The sequence below is a fragment of the Lepidochelys kempii genome, chromosome 14 (genome assembly GCF_965140265.1).
Source record: "Lepidochelys kempii isolate rLepKem1 chromosome 14, rLepKem1.hap2, whole genome shotgun sequence".
Lineage (NCBI taxonomy): Eukaryota > Metazoa > Chordata > Testudines > Cheloniidae > Lepidochelys > Lepidochelys kempii.
The window spans coordinates 10,883,885-10,909,389 of NC_133269.1; the positions used below are offsets into that span (position 1 = coordinate 10,883,885).

A 25,505-nucleotide genomic window follows, 5' to 3' on the forward strand; every position below is an offset into this window, starting at 1 on the left:
CCAGGTTTCTGGGTGCAGGCTCCAGCCAATGTTGTTTAAGATTTTTGGAAAGAATCCCTAGAAAACTGGACCCAGCCCTTTTTGCTCTCAACAGCATCAGGCAGAAGTGTTACAGATGTGCTGAGAAATAATCTTGCTATCATGAAGCAACTGTGTTGTGTCTTTCCTGCATGGCAACTGACAATAGGATTCAATTAAGTATCAGAATTTCTCCTGTGATTACTGTAACCTGAAGGGGGTTGCACTCAGACAGCCAAGTTAATGTCAGTGATTAATGGGAAGGAAGATGGGGAAAGGAGGCAAAGAAAGGGAATATCAGTTGCCTTATCCTCCAAGGACCTGACCCTGCAGAGCTTGCATGCACACTTAACCTGACTCATAAAACTAGCTCTGTTGAAGCTCACGTGAATAAAGAGAAGCATGTGGGTAAAGGTGGGATCTTCAAAACACTTAGTGTTGGCCTAACTTCTGCTCCCACCGAAGTCCCTGTGTGCTGCTGTCCAATGAGAAGTCAAACCGGGAACAGGAGTGAAAGTTTTGCTGCTTTAGCATTACCTGATATCTTCTGTGGGTTCAAATCAATCAACAGAAATATAATTTGTGTTTCTGTGGATTTAGGTTAACCTAGATATTGCCAATCTGCACCCATTCAGCCCTTTCGTGATCTACAATAAAATCCATTGCCTGATCCATAATCTGCTTTCTATATATTTCCCCAGGGGAAGGTGTTTGGATCCTTTCCTGTCTGTTATCTGTGCTGTCACTGTGTAAATAACATGACTGATTAGGGAGGAGTATGGATTTAGATATTATTCAGACATGTAGGTGTCTCTTCTCTGTCTTTTTGCACATTATAAAAGCCTGATGGATTGCTAGCTGTGGCTACACAGAGAGTGCCAAAGCTTGTAAGAATGGACTCTCTATAAATCATTGTTTAAATTACAGGAGTGCCAAGAAGGCCCAGTGTGCTAGGCTCTGTACATACATATAGTTAGAGGCAAACCCTTCCCCCAAAGAGCTTACAGCTGTTAAGACAGGGAAAGGAAGGGTTATTTTCGTATTATACTGATGTGGAACTGAAGAATAGAGAGATGAGTGACTGGGCCAAACTCTCATATGGAGTCTGGGGCAGAACCACAGTCCAATGCCTTACCCACAAGCTCAGCCTTTCTCTCTGCCAGTGTCTCTCCCATCCTCATTCCCTTTTCTTCCTGTGTACAATTCTGGTCTATCAGATCTTTGTAATTTGTAGTTTTAGGGGACTGGTTCTGCTGCTGTTGGGTTTCTTGTGGTAAAGTTTAGGCCACGATTATACAGCGCCCCCTAGGGTATTGATGAGTATGGGCCACCAGGACAAACATACTGGGGCCCTAGCACAGTTGGAAGTGGTGAAACTGTCCCCCCGGTCAAAACCACACTGCTGCCCCGGAGCTCTGCATGGAGGGGACTTCGCTGGGGTGTGAGAGCAGGCACCCGCCCACTCCCAGTGGCACAGTCCCCAGATGGCTGTGTGGAGGTAGGTGAGACAGCTCGAAGCAGTTTCATCTCCCTTTCAGTCCCCTCCAGCCCAGGTGTACCAGAGTAACCCAGCCCAGGTGTACCAGAGCAGAGGGAAAATTCTGGGGAACAGAACAGACACTGTTCAATACTGACTCTGAGCAAAGACTGCCCCCTACTGAACCACCAGTGCCACTGCCCTGCAGGCCTCCAGACAAGTCCTGACTTGGACAAGGACCTGTGTAGCTTCTAAAAGCTGACGAGGGTCCAGCTTGCTGTGCTAATGGCTGCATTCTCCAAACAGCAGCCTGTAGCACTAGCTATTGGGAGGTTTATGCATGAAATCACACGTCACCTTTAATACGCTCGTCTTAATACGAAGGGGCTCGTCTCTTCCTTACAAGATCACAGGTTTGGTTCCCTAGATTGTAAAAAGTTTGTCTTCACATGCTGGGCCAAGTTCTGCTTTCAGTTATACTGATGTAAATCTGGAATCATTCCATCGATGCCAGTGGAGTTAGGCCAGACTTACACTAGCAAGATTTGAAGCAGAATTTGGCCTTCTGCTTGTAACTGGGGGACTTTTATTGTTCACTGTCTAAATGCCTTGGAGGATCAGAAACCAGTTTGCGGCTATTTTCCTTTACAAACCAAACCCATTACAAACTTTGGCTCAAATCCCCTGTGAGTTCTCACTCAATCGGCGGCCTCCGCATGCAAGTGAAAGCAATAAAATATAATTGAAGAGCTGCCACTTTTCTACTTAAAACTCAACCCAAAAGGGCTTTGCCACAGAGGTGTTTCAAACACCTGTGGCAAAAACGCATCCATTAAAACAAAATCCATCTTTCCGTCTCTCCTCCATGCCCTGAAATAGATAAATAAAATAAGAGGCAGCAGATGATAATAAAACTCACAAGTATTTTGGGACTGCCACTGCTTTGCATATTTATTAAGTAACATGCTGATTTGAAAGATCTAGGTTTACAGAAGAAGAAACGGAGTGTGAAGAACTATTGACCAACTTAAAAAATAAACCAGAAAAGGTTTGCTAGAAGCCAGCATCAACAGGAAGCCTGAGGTGTGTTGACAGGCCTGGAGCCCACTGCTGATTTCCAGGAAGGCAGCCACATTACGAGTTAGCATTGGTAAACAAGTCAACTTGGAGCTGCTGCCTAAGGTGGATTAGTGGTATTTATATAGAAAATAAGTTTTTGACTAGTAGATACAAGAGAAAAGGGCAGAGGGAAAAGCTGTAGGCAGAGTTTCTGGGCTTTTCCAAATTACTACTATGGGCTGGTGCAAAGGAGTGCAAATCACAGCTCTTCCAAAGCCAGCAGGTCTGATGCATCTATTGTAGGTTATATCTCCGTTATATCTTTACATCTCATAGTCTTGAATGTATCCATCCTCTCAGCACCCCTGTGAGGTAGGGCAGTGCTAATATTCTCATTTTACAGATGGAGGACAGAGAGACTACGGACCAGATCCTGAACTGTATTTAGGTGACTAATTCCCATTGGCTCACCCACTCTCCAGACCATTCCCTCCAGCACTGCAGTAGGGCGAAATGTAGGACTTAAGCTGCAAAGGTGCAGCCATGATTTACACTACAGCGGTGTGATCGGAACTGGTGCAGCTTGCCCTTGTTTGAAACGAAGGTTAACTACACTGGTGAAGACTATACTTGTATAAATCGTGCCTGGACTTGGGGTTTGCATTAGTGCACAGACAACAGTGACTGAAATCCCAGTGTAGACATAGCTACTGAAAGCAGCTACGTTGGCACATTTCATTGAAGATTCAATTACGTCACAAAGATTTCTAATAGTGTCTCTTATTACACCAGCAAAGTTCAAATGGGACTTGAGTGATGCATAGATCTGCTGTAGACCAATTTTCCCCAGAGCATGTACACTATCTCCATCACGGGTGTAAAGATGTGACATACCAGGGTACAATCCAGACTAATAAGTAGCTGTGTCAACTCTGACATCTAACCTGGGGAGCCCTTTACAATACTTTGCTGTTGTAGCCTCTGGACTGCAATGCTGCAATGCAATGCAAAGAGCCTTCAGCGTGCAAGTCACTCCCAGCTATGTCTGGGTATGTGCTGAAGCCAGCCAGACACACCCTGGCTCTTATCAGCAACGGTTATACTTCAGATGACCCCAATACACTCCCAGTCTTACATCTTCGCCCTAGAAATGTATGTCCTGTACTGCCCAGCCCGCTCCTGGACAATACAAGCTTACATAAAGTCCATTATTTCTTTAATAGAAATAATATGCACACAGCTTGCCATGCCAGATGGATTTTCCCAAACACTTCAACTTAAACACGTTGGATTAGATAAAACAGTAAAACAAGTTTATTAACTACGAAGAGATAGACTTTAAGTGAGTGCAAGTAATGAGACATAAAAGTCAGAAATGGTTTGTAGAAAATAAAGTTAAAACACTACTGGGACCTAATATAACAAACTCAGATTCAAATAAGTTTCTCACCATGTGCTTACAGCAGTCAGGACCACTGTTCCCTCTCAGCTCCCACACGCGCACACAGATCTTAAACCCCGCGCACACGGCGAAACGCCATGCGCACTTCGGCTTCGGTAGCGGTTGCTGGGTCTTTTTGCTTCTGCTGCGGCACTCCGGCTTGGGTTTTTTTTTGTTTTGGTGGCAGCACAGAAGAAATTTTTTGCGCACATGGCCTGTTAAAAATGAGAGGGAACATTGGTCGGGACCCCTTCTCCCAGAGTTCCATCAAATGCTTCCTTTGTCGCTTCTGGTGCTGCGATTGCAATGGACAGGGAGGAGTGTGTCTTGGTCTTTGCCCCTCCTTTTTTATAGTTTCAGTTTCCCTTCTGAAAAACATTTCCTGCTGGGTACCAGGAGACAAAAGGTCTATAGGGAAGGATGTTCCCTGTGGCTTTTTTCTCACCTATTTTAGCTTCTTTTATCTCCCCTTCCTGCTTGATGACTCTGTTTACTGCTTACATGCAAATTAATCGGATCACACATTGCTTTGTTGGAGACAGACCTGTTTGCCAATCACAGTTTGGAACATGAGTTAATAACACCTTACAGTGGAATCTTATAATTTCACATACAATGTTGCCACACATATTTTATCAGGACAATATTGACAAGCAAATTATGAGTTTTCAGATGATACCTTACAAGACATACTTTGTACAAAGATTATTACAATAGTGTGAATGGTGTGGGGGACACAGGGGTACATTCTGTCACAAAACAGCAATCACCTTTGATGCAAGCCAAAAGGGATGAACTTGAATTAAGGATGATGTCATTCTTCTCCTTTTGGTCATAAGAATGCACCATCCTTTCCACTCACTGAGCTAATGGCTTTAATTCCCCCCTCAGACCAATCTACATTCCTGGATAAAAATAATCATCATTTCCAAAGAGAGGAGGGCAGGACATCTGCATCTTAAACCTCTTTGTTCATTTCTTTGTCTTCCTTCACTCCTTTTTCTCTTGGATTCCTTACTTTGGCGTTGGTCATTTTGGGGTTCTCAGTGATATCACTGAACTTCTGTGAGACCTTGGGCAAATCACATCTCCGCTCTGGGCCTCTGAGTCCCTTCCTACGGTTTGTCTGTCTTGTCTGTTCAGACTGCAAGCTCTTCGGGACAGGGACTGCCTCTTAGGGCTTGTCTATATGAGGAAATTAATTGGAATAGCTATTGCAGAATATTCTGGAATAGTTTCCCTTGTGGACACTTTTATGCTGGAATAACCTATTGCTACTCCTATTTTACTTTAAATTCACTACCTAGCTTATTCTGGAATAACTTTCCCATATAAACACGATCTTACTTTGTATGGTATCTAGCACCACGGTCTTCCTGATCTTGGCTGGCATTGATATTTCAGGTGTGCCTGTCATACAAACAACAGTATAATTTACAAGACAATTTGTTTCTTAGTTCCCTTTATGAAGCCCCTGAGCCCAATATTTTCTACATGGGCTGGAAAATCAGGGGGCTCAGCACCTCATTTAGACACTCCGGCACCCAGCCACCCATTTTAGACTTTCAGGACCCAGATCTCAATAACCAATTAGCAATCGTCCAGTTATCTCACAACATCTGACCACTGAGCCATAAGAACTCATAAGTCCCGCAATGGAGTAAGCTGGGACCCATAAAACGGTCCAGGGAAGGCCAGCTGAAAATGATGGTGTTCTGAAAATGGGCCACAGGCAGCCAACAAGTGACTCCATCTGTAGGGCCTAAGTCAAGAAGACACTTTTACCACCCTAGTCATGACTGAACCTTGGGTCTGAGGAATAAATCCGATCTTCTCTTAGAAGGTTGGTGTTGGCTGCTTGAGGATGGGATGCAGGGCATGGCAGGAGGTGAGCTGAGGAGTCTGTTTTGCCAGGGATCTTCCTGTTCTTCCCTCCCGCTTTTGTAGGGCAAGGTGAATGTAGGAGCCTTTGGAGGATACCCCAGATGCTGGCCTGAAGTTGCAACTACAGCCAGTCGCTGCATGGCTAAGTGGGGCGTTTGCCTCTCCCGCCGTGTGTGTTCACCTATTCCAGGCCAATCGCTCGGCCTGTTTGGTCGTAAGAGCAGATCCACAGCAGCTGATCATATTGTTGGCCTGTCACTTTGACTTCACTTATGGGCTAACATGCACTTTTTGCTGTTTCTCTTTGTGCACCAAGCTGCTGTACTTACAACACAACTAACATGAAGTTTAGCCTGGTCTGGGATTACCACTATATCTAACCATCAAGTGACCACTGTGATAATGGTATTATCACAAAATCATGTGACGGCCAGTTAGCATGAATTTCACATGAGTTCCCTCTGGGATTCAGTGTCTCTTGTGAGCTACTCAGACAGCACAACAAATTGTTGCTACAGGCCCTTTCAGCAGCTCCTTTACCTTCCAGTAATGGGAAAGAATAACTAAGAGGAATCTGTGGCATGTCATGGGATATTTCAGTATCTAAGACTTACAATTACACACTGAACAGCTTTAAAGGGACCAGTGGCTGCTGAGCAAACTTGTGACCACTGTGTACCCAAAACAAGTATTGCTTGCAGGCAAATCTCAGTGCAGATTATTCTTCTTAGCAGATAGTGCTACAAATGTTTTATTGTACTCTGTGTGCATGTAACACTACCCCATTTAGTTTGAGGCAGGGAAGGTAGGTTGGTGGCTGATACTTCCAAAGATGCCCCAGGGGCTGAGTGGTCTGCAGGAACCAGAAGAGAGTCCAGAACCTCTTGATCTGAAGCATAAATAAAACTCTAGTCACGGTGTAGCCACTAGAGGGAGACAAAGAACTATACAGAATTTATGTGGGTTACGTGCAGGATACTGAGCTAATGGCAAAGCTACTAACAACTCAGGAGTTTGCAAATCAGATTATACATTGCAATGTAATATTTTACCAATACAAGAGGGGTTGATAGGAAAGTATACATAGATCTGCAATGTGATGTGACAGCAAAAATAGACAATGCAATTTGGGGAGAGATTTCTGGGCCAGGAGAGACTGGGAGCTGAAGGTGAAACGTTGATGGATTCCTCCTCTTCCTTCCACTTTGTCCAAATTCCCCCGGATGGGGCACCTCATTGCACATCTGGGTCTCTCCAACACGGACCCTGCACAGGACATGTTGCAAAGGCAGAGTAAGTACAGCACAGAGCAGCACAAATTGTTATAATATACCTGTTTCTGATAGAGCCCAAACTCTCCAAAGCAGGAACTCATAATCCCTGCCCAAAGGGATCACAGTCAAAAGACAGACAGAGGGTAGGGGAACGACATACAACATATAGACATGTGTATGTATATTCCCACATGCTTAAGGGGAACATCCACCCACAGAAATCCACACGAGCAGGAAAATGGGCAGTTAAGGTAAGAGGGCACGTGAATTATGCCCTGCCCACTACATCACTTTTCTCATGTGCAGTCACAGACACTGCCCTCTGTCAGCAAGTCCCATACCTATCCAGCATGTACAGTAACACAACGACACACACACACGCTGCAGTCCTCACAAGCACACTCTAATGCTAACCCTTAACTCCGACCTCATGGGAAAACAACATCAGACCATTCCCCAGTCTGCAGACATCTAACAGACAGGCATATAACTAGTGCAAATGGTGGAGTTCAGGTTCAGCCCATCTGTCTCCATGCTCTACCCACCTCCTCTGCGGATGGCACCCATTGACCCATGCAATTCTAGATCCACGGTCTACATAAGCTAAGACATAAGCTATTTCTTACTTCCCTGTGCTGGCATGTAGTCCACTGTCCAAGTCACGATCTAGCCCTATGTCACCATTTTAAAAGTCTGTGCTTCCAAATGAATTTTTAATCCCTTTCCACTTTCATTTTAAATCAACCCCTCTTTGATTTTATTTGCAGCTGCAGTGGCTCAAGAATTATAGCTTTTCTCGTCCTTGATCACTGCTCCATTTAGCTGGAAATGAGGTAGCAGCGTCTGTTGTTGATATAATGTTGCTGGGATTTTTTTTTTTTGCATGCAGGAAAGAGATGTCTTAATGCCCATTAGATGAAACCTGTAAAAACATTTGATGCTGTAAGGCACCAACCATACTGTATCTCTCAGTTAATCAGCAAGGAGGCAGGCTGCAAAGGGATGACTTTCTCTAGCTTGCAGGCAGAAGAGGAACAGTAACAGTTATGGGCTAGAAAAGAACACCCCCGTTGCAGAAGCGTAGACAGGTGCTGTACATTCAGAATTAGTTGCACATCAAAAGCGAAGGGCTAACTGTTTTAGGCGTGGTGGAAACCTCTCTTGGACTTAATCTAGTACGAAGCATTTACCTTTTCCGTAGTGCTTCTGTGATGACAGTATTTTGACTGCCAATTGATTTCCTATCATGCACAGACAGTCGATTTGATACCCAGGGAACCCAATGCTAATTTCACAAAGAATGAGTAATCTACATTGAAACTACAAAGTCTAAACAGGCTTTCAGTTTGCAACCAGAAAGGGAGGTCCCTTCTGCAAATCAAATGGCCCATGCTGTCACAATTAGCCTCACCCAGTGCACACTAGATGCAAAGTTCCCTCTTAAATGACAAAGCTCAAACAAATTAAGACACATGTTGACTTAAATTGCCATATATTCTCTAAAGCTACAGCTACAGTGGTATATTGGAAGCATGGTAAATTGTTAAGCTAGTATATCTATCTGCTCAAGGACATTATTTGAGCAAGCAAGAGTGTGAACAGATACATGGATGTCAAGGACATGCTGTTTTTTTTAGACAGCAAGCAAGTCTTTGAAAGGCAAAGACGTTTGAGTGGGGGGTTGGGGGAGTGAAATTACTGAATGCTAACTGTGTGTCTCTCACCAGCATAAGCTGGTCCAATAAAAGATATTCCCTTGCCCACCTTGTCTTCCTAAGTGCCTTTCGATGTTTGCTGCAGGTAAAACAGTTTTTGAAAGAAAAGACTATTTTCTAGTATGTGATGAAATTGAATGAGAGAGCCGGGCATCCAATGCTGGCTCTTCCACCCGTTGCCAATCCATTGTTCCCCAACGTTCACAGCTGGAGGCCAGGACACCTGAGTCCAGATCCAGCCCTGCCACTGACTCAGTAATGCCCTGATCCCGTGTCCAGTGGATGTCAATGGAAAAGCTTCCATTGACTTTTATAAGTGTTGGCTGAAACCTTGGATGTGTCATTTAACCACTCTGTGCCTCAGTTTTTCCATCTATAAAATGGGCATAATACCTGTCTCATTGATGTGCTGCAATTTAATAAATTAGAAGGCCCAACCCTTATTCATAAGCATAGTGCACATGTGAGGAGTCCCACTGCCCTCATTGGGACATCCTAGATGTGGCCCGTTTGCATGAGTTCGAGTTGCTGGATGCCGTTTTTATGAAGCACTTTGAGCTGCTATGATACTAGGTGCTGAATGACTGTTAGACAGGCAAAGGCCGGGCCAATCTTTAACAAAGATTATACAGTTTACAGCCATGTGTAACCCCTGGGAAAACATGCTCATTATAATTCTCAAATCCCCTGACACACCATGAAGCCTGTTCTGCCACCCAGACGCATCGCGACGAGCTGGCTGGGCTCTGAGTAGGTGCAGAATAAGGTACGGCTCAATGGGAGTTTAGGATGTTGCCTCTGACCCAGGTATAGCAGATCCTGCGGCAGTAGTTTACAGCCTGTGGTACACAGACACCTGGGGGTCCGCAGACCATGTCTAAGATTTCCAAAGGGGTCCATGCTGCCATTTGAAATTTGTTTGGGGGAGGCGGAGTTCCACAAAAAAAAAAAAAAAAAAAAAAAGGGTTGAAACCACCTTTTTAGGGTCGGGGGGGGGGTGAGGGGAGGGTGGAGGAATGTCCTGGGGTGGGATGTGTAGCGGGGCCTGGGCCAGCCCCCAAGAGGGGAAGGGGCCGGAGGTCCACCCAGCCCTTCTCTGCTCCCAGCTCGGCTCCAACCAGGCTTGGGCTCCCCCCGCTCCGCACTGGTCCCATTCCCTGCTCCTGGCGGTGGCTCAGGCCCCATCCCCGCTTTCAGCCTCCGCCAGCATGGACACAGTCTATTACTGGTGGGGGGGTGGGGGTTAATGAGAGGAAAAGTTTGGGGACCGTTGTTATAGGGCAAGGTGACCTAATCCTCGTATGACCCCAAACTGAATGGCTCCACCATCCTGATCACGTGAGACTCCTGGCTCGCCCCCTGTGGTAGGCAGGCGAAATCGGAACAGTAACATGGTTCTAAAGCTAGGGATGACATTGGGGTTGTTCATGTTTTAGTGGCGACGCAGCAAACCAGAAGCAGTTTCTATTAGTGGCTCTGTCATCCATGGTATGGCTAGCAGTGAGCAGTAGATGATGTAAACTCAGACAGATACCCTGGCATTTAAGGTTATGTCATACACCACTTCTGCGTCATAATAATGCAAGAGTGTTTCCACACCCTAAATCAGTGGCTTTGATTTCCCCTGTTATATAACTCCACATGCCTGATAAAAATAATCTTTTTAGCTGTCCAGAAGAAGTGTCTCACTTTATATCAATAATGCTTTATGTCTCCGTATTACTGTTACTTATAGTGTGGTAAGACCCAGAGGTCTAAGACAGGTCTCGGCTGCACGGAGCTCGGCCCTGTACAAATGTGTAGTAGCTGACGGTCCCTGCCCCAATGAGCACACTTTTAAAAATTATTTAGGAATATTATTAGTCTTTTGCGTGCCAATCTCAATAAGATTCTATGGCCTACTCTGTCCTCTCCAAATCTAGCCTAGCTATACATTTGTGGTGTGGGGGGAGGGGAAACCAAATTCGCTCTCATTGACTTAAGAGTGAATTGCAAAACACATGAGAGTAGTCAGTACACTATATGCCTGAGGTACAGCTGGCTGGAAACAGATTTGCTGCAAATTTTCAAGCTTTCACAAATTGCTCTTGGTCTGCATGGGGCTGAAACTGAGACCTTTTGACATTTTTCATGGAGAAGCAAGAGACAGAAACCTTGTAGCCAAGCGTTTCCTGGTTAGGCTACTCACTTGGAATGCGGGCGACCAGGTTCAATTTGCTGCTGTGCGTCAAGCAGGTCCCAGGTGAGTGCTGTAATCACCAGGCTATTAGCTATTCCACTTGCTCGCTTTCTTCCCTCTCCTTCCCCCACCCCAGATTCCATCCTGGACCTCAGAAACCTTCCCAAACAAAAGGTTTGTTGCACATGATGTGTTTCCATAAACATTTTTGGTTGCAACTAATTGGCACGGTTGGTCGAACAATTACCCACTTGCTCTAGTGCTGGGCTTGCTCAGGAAACGTAGCTGTAGCTTATCACACGCCAATGGTCTCACATCACCACCATGCAACTGTGGACTCAAAGGTTATGAGGTAAGGGTTTTTCCCCTCCCCCAAAAAAGTGACTGATGACTTAGGGGCACAATTTTCAAACCACACTGCCTGCTGAAAATCAAGCCCTTTTACAGTTGCCAATTTGGAACCCCAAATCCTTAATATCATTTCAAAATATTGGGTGATAATCTTTTCTTCCTGTGCATTTGCACAGACTTGAAGGGCCTCGTGGTATCTTCACCTGTAATTTTACCCCAGCATGATGCTGCCGGTGTCAGTGGAGATACTCAGCATTTACACCAGCATGACAGCAGAATGTACAGCAGGGTGAAAGCAATGCATTTAAACTAGTCTGAAAACCAGTGCAGGTCCCATGTATCTACTGCCAGCTAAAGCGAACCAGCGCTGATGTGACTATGCCATGTTGCCAATAGACAGTAGGTTGCATATCAAGCCCTCTCTTTTGTAAAGGATCAGCACAGGGGTGTGTTAAGTTCTGACCCTAAACCTCGTGTCTGTTGCTCAATCCGTAAGTTACTGGTCATCTGAGAAGCTGTCTCCTTAGGCCCCTAGGCCTGCAAGTCTGGGTAATTTGGTCACTATTGTAAGAAAGAGCAGAGATACTAAGGTAAGAAAGGTTTCAGAGTAGCTGCCATCTTAGTCTGTATCCGCAAAAAGAAAAGGAGGACTTGTGGCACCTTAGAGAGTAACCAATTTATTTGCGTATAAGCTTTCGTGAGCTACAGCTCACTTCTTCCCACTTTATGCATCCGATGAAGTGAGCTGTAGCTCACGAAAGCTTATGCTCAAGTAAATTGGTTAGTCTCTAAGGTGCCACAAGTCCTCCTTTTCTTTTTAAGGTAAGGAAGAAAACTAGGTTCCCTTAGCTTTTTCTCAGTCTGTCATGGCAAGCGGGACATTTTTTTTATTTGTTGGTTGTAGTCCTACTAGAACAGTGGAAAGTATAAACAATTTGCAGTCTACCATGGCTGCTTGTTTTTCCCCCGGGGGCAGCAGGAAGCGGGTGTTAGGAGCCCTACTGAGGAACACAAAGAGCTTAGGATGTGTATCTACTTCTTTAAAGCGCTCAAGAACTGATAGCTTTATTTAAGTAACTTTCAGTCCCCTGTAAAAATTGGGTGTTTAGAAAGTAGCTTCATGAGCAAAGGTAGTCTGGCATTACATCGCTGCAGTGACAAGTGTTTTATGGACAGGGGGCGTATTTTCACATGTGATTTAATTGGGGTATGGACCTGAGACTAACTGAAGAGGGACCTTAAAAGATGTGCCATATTATGGGTTGTTTCTCCAGGACCAATGATAACTAATAATAGACCTTCAAGTGTATGGGCTGAAAAAAGACCATCCCACTCTCTGACACACTAAAGCAAATATACAGCTGAGAGCAGAAAAATTTAAAAGTTTATTAAACATTAAGAACAACAGACAAAAAAATTTGGGCTGAACAGCATACAGGATGCAATCCAATGCATGACATACATTTAATTTGATCTTATATGTTAAACTTGTATTTAAACAGATGCTGTCTTGTGGTGTTGCCCAAAATACAATGGTTGATCACCTGTAATTTTTAAATATTTTTTTCCAAGTTTTAAAAAACAAAAAATAAACCACCCTTCTCTCGCCAATAAACCACACACAGAAATCATTTTTAGAGTGACATTAATGACTGACAAACCCACAAAGGCAAGATGATCATTCAATCCTCATCCCATTTTGCAGAGGCTTCGATCCAGTGTCTGTGATGTTATGTAGCATATTGACACTGCAATAGATAGGCACAGCAGAATGAGTTAAGTGTGAAATGTGAATGTTTTCCTTTAGCTCTGAATTCCTTGCTTTTGTGGATTTAAGTCAGCACTTTCATTCCATGATGCTGGTTATTTTAGTGCCAACAGCATCAGAAGACCCCCCTAATTCCTAAGGCAATAAAACCTATATGACTAGAATTGAAATTGAAAATGATTTATTTTTTGAACAGTGGGTTTTTTTAAAAAAAAGTTGAAATAATTGATTTAAGGGCTAGCATAATGCAAACATTTCGCCAATGCTTATTGTTTACTTATTAGATTTCAGTGGATTATCGTGCAAATACATTGTCAGATCCTTTTTAAATGCCATATAATTTGACAGACCTAAGAACTCCTTTAGAGACAATAAGGCCCATCAGAATCTTGAGTATCCCTGATACAGTGCCCTTATAAGTTGAATACAAGGTAAAAAAAATGTTTTAAAAATTGTTATTCTTTTGGGGAAGTGTCCTAGGCTGAGAATTTATATTTCAAGGTTTATCCCAGATGTTTTTTTTTTCTTAAACAGTGAGGTACCCAAATCCCGCTGTAAGAGAGTGGAGTCCCTGACGCCTTTAGGTGCCTCAGACAATCCTAGCCTAAATGCCCTAGTTATAAACCCCTAAAAATGATGGTGTCAATGGTGGTTTTTATGGGAATGTTGACACAACTCTAGATAGCAGCGCTCCTGGGCGTTACTTTATTATTATTATTAGCTACTGGACTTCCACAGCCCTTCTTGATTATTCTGAGTCTCTCCAAGTCAAACAACATGGTTTCGTTTTGTTGTGCAGGATGCATTTGTCAAATGTTCATACCATGAAAACAGTATGCATGACCTATAGATATAAGGCACCTGAACAGACTCAGAAATGTTTGTGATGGTGGATGAGGTAGCTGCGAGAAACCTCTGCTGGCACACGGTGGAAAGCCTACCTTGTTCCTCCTCCCCAACCTACCCCCAATAAATAAGTCTGAGACAGCCACCCTACAAAAACAAGTATGTCTACCCACCCCTTTGCCCCACTAAAAAAATGACAAAAGTGCTCATTTATAAAGTTTCTCAGCTGCCTGTGTATGTTTGGATGAACAATTGTGACAACAATGCAAACTGCCAATAATTCCTAGCTGATTTCACAACCACTATTTCTGTTCTTTCAGACTTCAGTTGCAGTATGTCACAAAAGATGGCATGCCAGCAGTGTTGCAAATTTGCCACTTTGCTGCTGTGTGCCCACGTTACTGGCATCTTCTAGAACTCTGCCACGACCAAAAAGCTTTTTTTTTTTTTTTTTTTTAAATCAGTTTGTTTTCTGGTCAGTGGCTATATTAACTTGTATCCAACACTTTCAGGCCAAATACATATTCCTCACAGCCCATCTGATTTAGACTGGCCAATAATTGACTTTCTATGCTCTGACCCTTCCTGAAGCTCACAGACATGCAATCCACGGAATTAATGATTCACAGGAAACTACTGAGTATTAAGGGACCCTGTGGATTTTGAGGGGGAAAAAATTGAAAAATCTCATTGATGAAAAGATGTGTTTGATGTAGAATAAATGTGTAGTCCTTTGTAACAACATCCTTAAGCAAAAATATGATTTACTGGAATGAATAACCTTTTTATTTAAAATAAAAACAAAAAAAAAGTGACAAAACCCTAGAAAACTGTGAGAGCCAGATATGGAGCACCGTATTTTACTCACATGTAAATAAATGTATGCAATACATATACGTGTATAAATGGCCAAGGCTATTTATTAAGAATTTCAGATGGAAACAAATTCTAGCAGCAGCGGATTTGAAATGAGCGTGAGATTTTTTTTGTAGTCTACATTATTTTTCTGCCTCTACAAAATATTGCATTGTCTAATACATATTTGACTAAACTCCATGTTGTGCTTTGTCTGTGTCAAACAGATTCTTTATATGTTTCTGATGGAAAATTATAAAGCCTCTTAATATTTTAGTAATATGAAGCACCCTGTCAAGCCACATTACCTTCAGAAAATTTTAATTTAAAGCACAACACATGTTGATGTGTCCGTGGTAGGTTTAAAATATTAAAGATCTCAAAAAACCTAAAGCACTTCCTCTCTGTACAATATTGGTGAATATATATCTTTGCTATATATTTTAAACATGGAATAACTTTTTCTTTTTCTTTGCTATATATAATATGTCTTTCAAAATACACTGTCAGTATTTGTGTTTGAAAAATACTGTACAAAACACCCCATATTATAATTATTCTGTATAAACTTTATACATTTTATAATATCTATTCTTTTGGTCTATAGTAAACATATAAATTGATTGGATTAACCACAGTATATGACAACACCATTGCCTTCTGAAATTCACCAGTGTTTCTTACATTTGTTTTCAGAAGTCCACTTTGTAACAGAACATATGTTCAAAAGCAGATAGAGAGAAAACAGAATAAAGTTCAGATCAGTTCAAGACATGCTTAAAATAACATCACTAGGAAAAGTGGGATTTACAAAACAGTGACTCTTCTAACTGAATAAAATTATTTTAAAACAGCAAGATATAATCCTCAGAAAATATATTACAAAAAGTGGAAAAATGAATAGTTAATTAAATCACAAAATGGGACGCCGAGCAATGCAAAATTAAATGAAAACTAAAACAAAAACTCCTCTAATTTCAACATCAAATCTGATACTTTTAAATTTTGTTCTTGTATCAACTAATTGTCCTCTCTCTTTCATACACACATTCTGTTCCAGGGATGCTTTCAGCATGCTTATATCAATAGGTCTTTTATTTCTGAGACATTATTAGGTAGGGAAGTCATCCTACGTCCACTAGGAACACCCAGGCAGCATGCGCTAGTGTACAATAGGATTATTGATTTAGGTACAGACAGTGCAAAATACACACTCTGTATTCTATTAATAGTACTCCTATCTATCTGGCATTTGTGGAAATAAAAGGAAACTTAGTAGATATAGGTAAGTCATATTGGGATCTATACCGAGCAGAGCTAACTCAGTCTAACAGCACTTTAAATCTGAAGATAGCAATCACCAAAACTTAAAATACAACAAAAGCAATCTATAAATTAATATTTCTGTAGTGTTGTACTGAATTATTGTTTGTGCACTTCATTAGCATGTTAACTTTTCAGATTAGACAAAATTAAACAATAGCTCGTTACTCTTGAAAACTGAGATCTACCTTTTTTTATTGTTATGGTTTATTTTTACTGGGATCTTTGCAAGTAAATGGTGAGGATGAAACTGTTTAGAACAACATAAAAATCCTAATCAGAAGCAGCATTGACAAAAAAAAAAATGTAAAAGCTTACTATGGCAGTTCTTAATAGTCCAGGTAAAAATGTGTCACCCTTTGAAGAGGGTTTCATTAAAAAGGGAAGTGCTGAGCTGTGCACACACATGCATACACAAATGAAAAATAATGTAAGTCAGTTTTGTTTCTGCTTCTGGTAAAGTGCTGATGACAGACAGGTTGGTTTAGGTGTGGTACTATCAAAAAGGAAACACATTGTCCAGCTATTAAAATGCCAACCCACAACAAAAAAGAAGGGGGGGGGGAATAGCCATTTACAGGGGCCCGTGCCGAGCTTCATACTTCGCCAGCACGTTCTTGCATTTGCCCAGCTCTTTCCGTAAGTCAGCCACCTCTTGGCGGAGGGCTGAGTTCTCTTTCTCCAGGAAAGAGGCGCGGATGGCAATCTGGTTTTCCTTCAGCCTCCGGGCGTCTCTCGATCGCTTGGCAGCCATATTGTTCTTTCTACGTCTTGCCCAGTATTTGTCATCCTGCTCATTAAGTACATAAAGAAAGAGACAAGATATTAGATTTCAGTAAACTAAGAACTCCTTAAGGCACAAGGTTTCACTGTTAACCACACTGCAGTCTCTCAGCTCTGAAGTGACTTTAACTTTGATATTTCACTGGCCGTTGCTGCTTTCATTTGCACATCCCACTGAACAGTGGCAATATCAGTAATTCTTGGGGCAAATACTAAATCTATGTGTAATAGTCTCTCAAATGGTCATACATGCCTGACTATTTAGCTAAGTGTCTGCACGAAGCTCACCATCATGGTATCTTGGTTCTGAAGATGTCCAAAGAATAATTAACAAGCAGCTGGAGCCTCGCTGGCAGCAGGATACCACTCATCCTGATTACCCCAGTGAGGAGCACAAACAATCTGAAATGGGGATGGTGTATAGGAGTCATTGTCAAGTCAAGGGATTAAGGGTCCCAACTCACTTCCACTGAAGCAACTGGGGATTCCACTGGAGCTGAAACAGACCCCCTAAGGGACAAAACCTGATCCAATGAATGCAAAGACCAAATCTCCATTGACTTCAATGGAGGAAGATCAGGTCCTAAAGCATATATAAATGTGTGAAGCACATGTCCTGGCCTGGAATTCCCCATCATGGCTGGGCGTGCTCTCCCCTGTGCTGATTGGCTGCCTGAGCCACAGTCTCTTCTACTCAGCCTCACTTCACTTGCTCTCCACCCTTCCCTCCCTACCCCTATCCACCTTGCCACTTCTCCCTTCCTTTGCCTTTTGTTTAGCTTATTACCCCCCTCCTTTAAAAAAAAAAAGAAGTCCTGGAAACTTGGCACTCACATGCGGTTTGCCATCAAATTGTTTGCTCTGCTGGTATGATGCATCTCCTTCCCCTACCATTTGTCTACCTTGTCTATTCAGACTGTAAGCTCTATAGGGCAGTGACTATCTTTTACTCTGTATAGACAGTGCCGAGCACAATGAGGCCCGGTTATCCGTCACTGGCTTCTAAGGCACAATTAAAATACAAGTAATAATAATAGGCCCCTGGAACGGATATCCTTGGAGAGGCCACTGTGCTGGGTTTGAGACGGGGCAGGAAGGTTGGGGGGGGGGAAATAGGGGTGGACTGCTTTTGCCTCACAGCTCAAGTGCCTATGCGGCGTGCTCACTGAGGTTTGTCCCAAAGTGCCTCAGTATGTTTCCTAGGTTAAGATGTACGAAAAGTATTAGTCATAAAACTCGTGTTGCCTTCTGGAGTTCAGCCTTGTTGGGCACCAAAGGAGACAAATGACCCATTCATTGTATCTGATTTTGCCCCTCACTTAAGAATTAAACAGACTTCAGTGAAATAAGCATTCGGTAGTTTCAGTGTTACTTTGATCTTCCCAAATTGGAAGCACACCTCTGGGTGACTGGCCACATGCTGACAGGGTCGTGCACGTTCCAAAAAGTGAACTTCATCCATCTGCAGCACAAGGCCTGTACACTAATTAAGCCCCACTCAGAATACGTCCTGGCACGAACAGTTTAGGTCAAAATTCTCCCTCAGATTCATACAGCCCATCTCAGCTCCCATGTTCTGCCTCCCTTCTAAGGGTGGATTTCCCATTGCACACAAATTGGGAGCAGAATAGTGTATCAGTTCTGAGATTTACGCAGAGAGGAGAATTCTGTCCTTAGGCTGCATTGAACTTTTCAGGTACCCCTTATGAAACATTTTCTCCCAAATGCCAATGGTTGGAAACAGAGAAGGCAAATATTTTAAACACTGCAACTGCCCTCAGCCATCAGTCAGCACACTAGGCCCGCTGTACTGCTGTTCTGTGCCTTGCATCACATTTACAATAGAGCAAAGCAAGAGGTAAACACTTCCCATTTTGCTTTGGTAACATTTTCTATCCCCATTACATTCAATTTGCACTGGTGCAAGTGACTATACCCAGTGCAGGGCAAGGGTGAGGTGGGCCCAGTGTATCAAAATCTCTGTTCACTTGTTCTTAGATGGGACCCCCAAAAAGCCCCTTAAAAAAAAAGCAAAAAGCCATGACCCTAAATCTTGGTTTACAACTTCCCATCTCATTCCTCTCCACAAAAAATCAGCTTTAAGCAATTTATTATTGTGCCATCTAGACCTCATGCATCTTTATTTTAACAAACTGCAATGGCAAATCCCTTAATCCAGCCTGAGAGAGACCAGACTGGCATTTCAGAATCACATGCAATCCAGAGACAGTTGATTGGACAAATCTGTTTACCCTTCCCTTCCCATCCCAACAGCCAATCCTCACACCAGGACAGAGAGTGCTTGGGTCAAGCACTCAGTTAACAGCCAAGGGCAACCAAATGTGATTATCTTAGACGGGAACCAGGACCCTGAGTCCCCATTCAATCACACACTGAAAACACAAAGCCTCCATGCATGAAGGATACTACGTTTTCAGTTGTTGATATGAAATACTCCAAGAGCATCCTGGCTGACAATTTTCTTTTCTTCCTCCATATACTGTAAATATAACCTAGCATATAACGATTCTTTGGAGAGAACACAATAATGATTGACACTCTGGGTCAAATTCCCACTTTCCTTACACCTGGTAACCCTTCTGATTTTGAGCACCTTTTACCTCAGCCCAAACATGAGTGATCTCAGTGGAGCTTTAAGGGTGTCACCACAAGCAGAATCTGGCGGAGTAATCATACGCTATCAGTACATATGTACAAAGGAAGGCTGGGGATAATATGGAGAAAGACAGTAACAAATCATTTGGTTACCACTTGACATGTGATTTATTTATTTTTTTACCCTTTAACTATGGTAACGCCTGCTCCTGACAACACTTTCCTGAGGGATAAAAATAGCAAATGTTGACAGACTTGTTCTCCACTGCCATCAGCCTACTGTAAACACATACCAGTTCTCTCTCTACATGATCCAAAGCCCACTGCAATCATTGGAAAGATTCCCATTAACGTCAGTTGGCTAAGGATCTGTCTCTTGGGAAACAGCGGCAGATCAATGCCATGCAATACTACACGGCGCTATGTCCTTACAGAAGCTGCATTATACAAATAGCGTTTTCCATTATTTAAAAGACAGTGTGCCCAGGTCTTCAGTAAAGCATGTCACCTGATCATGCTACTGGGGTCCCTTCTTTCTGGTAATGTGTTTGTGGCTCAGAGATGGGAGGAAGGGGGTGGTGTATGTTTTTTCCCCAAAGTTATCTTTCTCTACATAGAACTACATTTAAAATTCACACTTTTGAAACACTGACAATACGGTTCGTTAATGTGATTATCCTCACCACAGATACTCAATCAGGTTGCATTGCACCATTCCAATCACACACACGAGACCGTTTTCTGTTTTTAAGAGAACTGTTGTCAAGTCCTTTTTAAAGTTAGTTTTTAATTTGCTCTGTGATAGTCTGAAACGCTTGAAAACGCTTTTTTCCCTGCTGATTTTGGCCTGTGACTTGTGGCAACGTTCACAAAAAAGAGATGAAATTATCACGCCTTGTCTGTGTGCTAGTGTCTTCATCACACAGACAATAAGTACACAAATACTATGTTAGTGTAGGTCCTACCTAAATAGCCAATTCTAAATAAAAAACCTCAAGCCCCTGAAGAGTATTATATATTTTAAACTATACATTTAAGTGTGTGTGTGTGTGTATAAAAATCTATATAGCAGCAACAGTGTCCTTAGGCACATTACAGACAACTTCAAGGAGGTCAAATTATGGGCCTGAACTATTTGATTTAGAATCACTGTACTACATTTTACTAGACTTAGTTTAGCCCCTTCCGCCTACATTTGTTTGTCCTTTGACTGTCGTAGACAGAATTAAGGTAGCCTCAAGACTGGTGCACAGCAGAGAGAGCTTCACTCATCATTTATCAGCCACAGCTGCTCAGTATTGATTCATTTTGGGTGAATTTCATCCAGGGGCAGGTAGCTTTATGCCTCACTTAAGGCATTAATGGGGAATATGTTGTGCCTCTGTCTTGGGATCAATTCCCCCTTATGGGAATAAAGAATAAAGGAGATCCCAACTGAGATCAGGGACCTCACTGGACTAGACACTGTACAGACTTATAGTAAGAGATGGTTTGTGCCTCAGAGCGTTTACAATCTCAGTAGACAAGACAGACAGATGGAGGGAGAAAGGAAATATCATTAGCTCATTTTATACATGGGAAAATGAGGCTTGGAGAGTGAAAGTGACTTGTCCAAGGCCACATAGGAAGTTTCTGGCAGATCTGCGGAAAGGTATCCTGATCTCCTAAATTTCAGCCTGGGGCCATAACCATAAAGACATCCTTCCCCTCAGACCTGATCGGATCCCAATCTCACACCAATTTTTTCATTTGCATATTTCCACTGGCTTCAGAGGAGTCATTCCTGATTTACGTCAGTGTATGAGAATAGATTTAGACTCCAAATCTTGAGAAAATAGCTTCTACATTTTGTTCCCTAACCGCCTGGTCACCAGTTCCAATTTACCTTCAGATCTTCCGGAATGAAGACTTTACGGGCTTTCTTAATCATCGGCTGTGGTTTGAGCTCTTCCTCAGAGAACTTGCGTTTACGAGGGTCGAACATCTCCTGGCCAGGAATGCTGGAGAGAGCAAGATCTGCAGGGTCAGGTTCATAACCCACGGGAACTTGGATTGTCTCAGGGTCAATGGGACTTGGAGTGTTACGATTTGTTGGCAAGATCTGACCTATAGCAATAGAAGACGGGTTCAAGATGTGTTATAAAATAAAAAGCAAATAGGCTCTTTGCATTTGGATTTTAGAGGGTCTCAAAATACATTACAAGCAATAATTCATTAAGCATCCAAACACACCTGAGAGGAACTCTGTCTATTAAGCATAAGAATATCCATTTTATATAGTGTTTATTGACACAGAGAGGCATCTCAAGTTGGGGACATAAAATGTCTGGACATTGAACATGTTGGCCTATATTACTTAGCCAAGGTCATAGAATTAGGAATAGATCCATAGGCTCTGACTCCCAGTCCCGTGCTCTATGCACTTGACTAAACAGTCTTTCCCTCTCGTCTCATAAACACATTTGTTTACGTGGAATCAAATCAGCATATCATGTTTCCAGCAGCACATACAATGGCTGGTGTAAAAGCTATTGAGCTTTGTTAAAATATCTCATCCATGAGTGTGCAATATGGCTGTACAATTCTACTTCCACCATGAAATTCTATTAGTGATATTCTGAAAGGCACTGCAAGTAACTAGAACTATGGTGACCACTTAAAAATAACCTGCAAAGGGGAAAGAACATGAGTGAATGCCTTTTTACTGTTTTATAATGTATGAAAAGTGCCTGTTCCCAAAAGAGGTGTTAACTTCTTGTTTTTATCTTAGTAATAGTGACTCTCATCTTCCCTTTTTTTGATGGCTTCTGTGAGAACCAGATAACTGCTTCTTTGCAGAGGTGGGGGGAATGCCTGAATCTTTAACAGAAAGAGGGTTTTCCTTCCAAGTGTTTTTATGGCGTTTAATAGATATAAAAAACATAGAGTTTTAAACAATCTGACTGAAAAACCTTTTCCCATTTCCACTGCTCAGGTTTCATTCTCTTCAGTCCTATTTACATTAGGGAAATTTGCAGCAGTGTAGCCTCACCCATGGAACTATACAGGTAACTAGAACTATGGTGACCACTTAAAAATAACCTGCAAAGGGGAAAGAACATGGGTGAATGCCTTTTTACTGTTTTATAATGTATGAAAAGTGCCCGTTCCCAAAAGAGGTGTTAACTTCTTGTTTTTATCTTAGTAATAGTGACTCTCATCTTCCCTTTTTTTGATGGCTTCTGTAAGAACCAGATAACTGCTTCTTTGCAGAGGTGGGGGGAATGCCTGAATCTTTAACAGAAAGAGGGTTTTCCTTCCAAGTGTTTTTATGGCGTTTAATAGGTATAAAAAACATAGAGTTTTAAACAATCTGACTGAAAAACCTTTTCCCATTTCCACTGCTCAGGTTTCATTCTCTTCAGTCCTATTTACATTAGGGAAATTTGCAGCAGTGTAGCCTCACCCATGGAACTATACAGGTGTAAACTGCTAATGTGATGCATTTTCATAGAATTATAGGACTGGAAGGGACCTTGAGACTCGTGGCAGGACTACGTATTATCTAGACCATACCTGACAGCTGTTTGTCTAACCTGTTCTTAAAAATCTACAGTGATGGAGATTCCACAACCTCCCTAGGCAATTTATTCCAGTGCTTAACTACCCTGACAGTTAGGAATTTTTTCCTAATGTCCAATCTAAACCGCCCTTGCTGCAATTTAAGCCCATTGCTTCTTGTCCTACCCTCACAGGTTAACGAGAACAATTTTTCTCCCTTCTCCTTGTAACAACCTTTTATGTACTTGAAAGCTGTTATATCCCCTCTCAGTTTTCTCTTCTCCAGATTAAACAAACACAGTTTTTTAATCTTCCCTTATAGGTCATGTTTCCTAGACCTTTAATCATTTTTGTTGCTCTTCTCTGGACTTTCTCCAATTTGTCCACATCTTTTACTAATATGAAAACTATTACACATGCAAAAAGAAATGTTATGGACTTCTGTTCATCCTGGGCCAATCTTGCAGTCACCATCTGGGCAGTATTCCTGTTGAAATCTATTTTAGTAACATAAGCCAATGTTTCCAAAAATATTTAGGTGCTTAAGGGTAAGATTTTTCACAAGCATCTCAGTGACTTAGGAATGCAAGTCATATTGACTTCAGGCTTAGAGGCCTAACTTGAGGGGCGTCTATTTTTGAAAATGTTGGCCAGCATTATTACACTTACTATGTCAGTGAGGTCATTACGACTTTAGAGATAGATGGCTTTCATAATAACTTTACTAACATACTGTTACTTTTCATAACATCTTCATATTTCTATCCACAACTGTAATATTTACTGTGCAAATTAAATACCTAAAATCATCACTGTATTAAAGGTCGTTTGTAACAGGAACTCAAGGGAATTATCTGCAGCATCATTTTTTATTATTCTATATAAAGAACAACAACATTGCGGGAAAACTGCATTAGACAAGGTTTTGGTCTCAGAAATCATGGTTTCAGTAACAGCCATTTTAAAATAGCACCAATAACATCAGATTCTAGGAAAGGCTGGGACGAACACAGGAGAAGAAAAAGGTGGATCAAAGTAATTTTTCCCCCAGAAAAAGAAAGCGGAGACAATTCAGTTACTCGTGTTGTACCAACAATGGAGTGTTTCTTTCTCTCTCTCTAAGGATGTGGCACTCTGCTGCCAAGATCCCATTGTTAAAAATTGGACATTTCCTGTTGTGGTTCATTAACAAAACCAGAAAAAAAAATTATCCTAGCACATAATCACATGGGGACAGCAACCCCGCTGACAAATCTACCGGTAATAACTGTAGCTACAGTGTGAAAATCATGAAAGGGTGCCCAGAGCATGCATGCTGCTATGGAGAAGTTACCTATTCTGTATCGAAGCAAAGTAGTTGACTTTCCACTGTGACACATGATTAGTAGATCTCTTTATCCTTTACGTAGCAATGAAAACTCAAGTCAGATGTATTTTACCAAGTGAAGCGAAAGGAAGTTGAAAGCTTAATGGAAGAAACATGGCACACTAGTTTTTTGTCTGCTTGAAAGAATTTCATGAAAAAAGATGGTCCGTTCCCCTGGATACACAGGACGTAGTTTGAAACAGCTTTGATTAAATCATTTTTGCCTAACACATTTTATGTCTTTTTTTAAAGTGTGTGTGTGGGGGGGGGGGGGGGGAATCCAGCTTAACAACTCAATAAACCAAAGGCACTTGTTTATAGTTTTATTGTAAATGGATGGCTAATCTCATTTCAGATATACGGGTTGGGGGCAGAAACAGGCCTATTTAAATGATTAAATGCAGGCACCTTCCTTTGATGTTAGTACATTTGTGTCTGTCAGAACAGAGCAGCCAGATATAGATCTTGCAAATTTTATATTAAGGGTAGAAACGAACCAAAACCATAGCTGTGAATATTTTTACATATTTATTTTTGGTGGGGAAGAGGGGTGTTCAAAGAACAGAGTGGATTTTGAAAATGGCCTCTCGCTTTCTAATGGATCTGAACCAAAAACCTGGTTCTAAATAATTCTGAACTCTGAAATGATCAATATCTGGATTAAAGATTGATATCTATCTATGGTGCTTGTATGGATTCCATTACCATAGCATCTAAGCATCTCCCAGTCTTAAACTCACAGCACTCCAATGCTATTTGTCCCCATTTTACACATATGGAACGGAGGCACAGAGATTAAATTACCTGACCAAGGTCACACAGGAATCTGTGGCAAAGCAGAGACCTGAAGCTGGATATCCAGAGTCCCAGGTTAGCATCTGAATCACTGGACCTTCCTTAAACAAATCCCTCAGATACAAAATGTGTTTTTCTATGTTTATAATGCATATATTTTGAAATAACACACAATTCTAGCAGAGATTTGTGTAAATAAAAAAATTAAATTCTTT

At 42.0% G+C, this 25,505-nt stretch overlaps 1 protein-coding gene across 2 annotated transcripts in view; it reads right to left on the reverse strand.

Moving 5' to 3' along the window:
- Positions 1-12,770: 12,770 nt before the first annotated feature.
- The window catches only part of HLF (HLF transcription factor, PAR bZIP family member), a 45,010-nt gene continuing 32,275 nt past the window's right edge, over positions 12,771-25,505 (reverse strand). Inside the window, exons 3-4 of one of the 2 annotated variants that reach the window (XM_073311844.1) lie at positions 21,475-21,695; positions 12,771-16,980 (exon numbers count right to left, since the gene is read on the reverse strand). In XM_073311844.1, the coding sequence (XP_073167945.1) occupies positions 16,765-16,980; positions 21,475-21,695 (437 nt within the window). In that variant the 3' untranslated portion in view covers positions 12,771-16,764. Of the gene's footprint in view, positions 16,984-21,474; positions 21,696-25,505 lie in introns of both variants that reach the window. The other variant, XM_073311843.1, reaches the window with a different exon arrangement.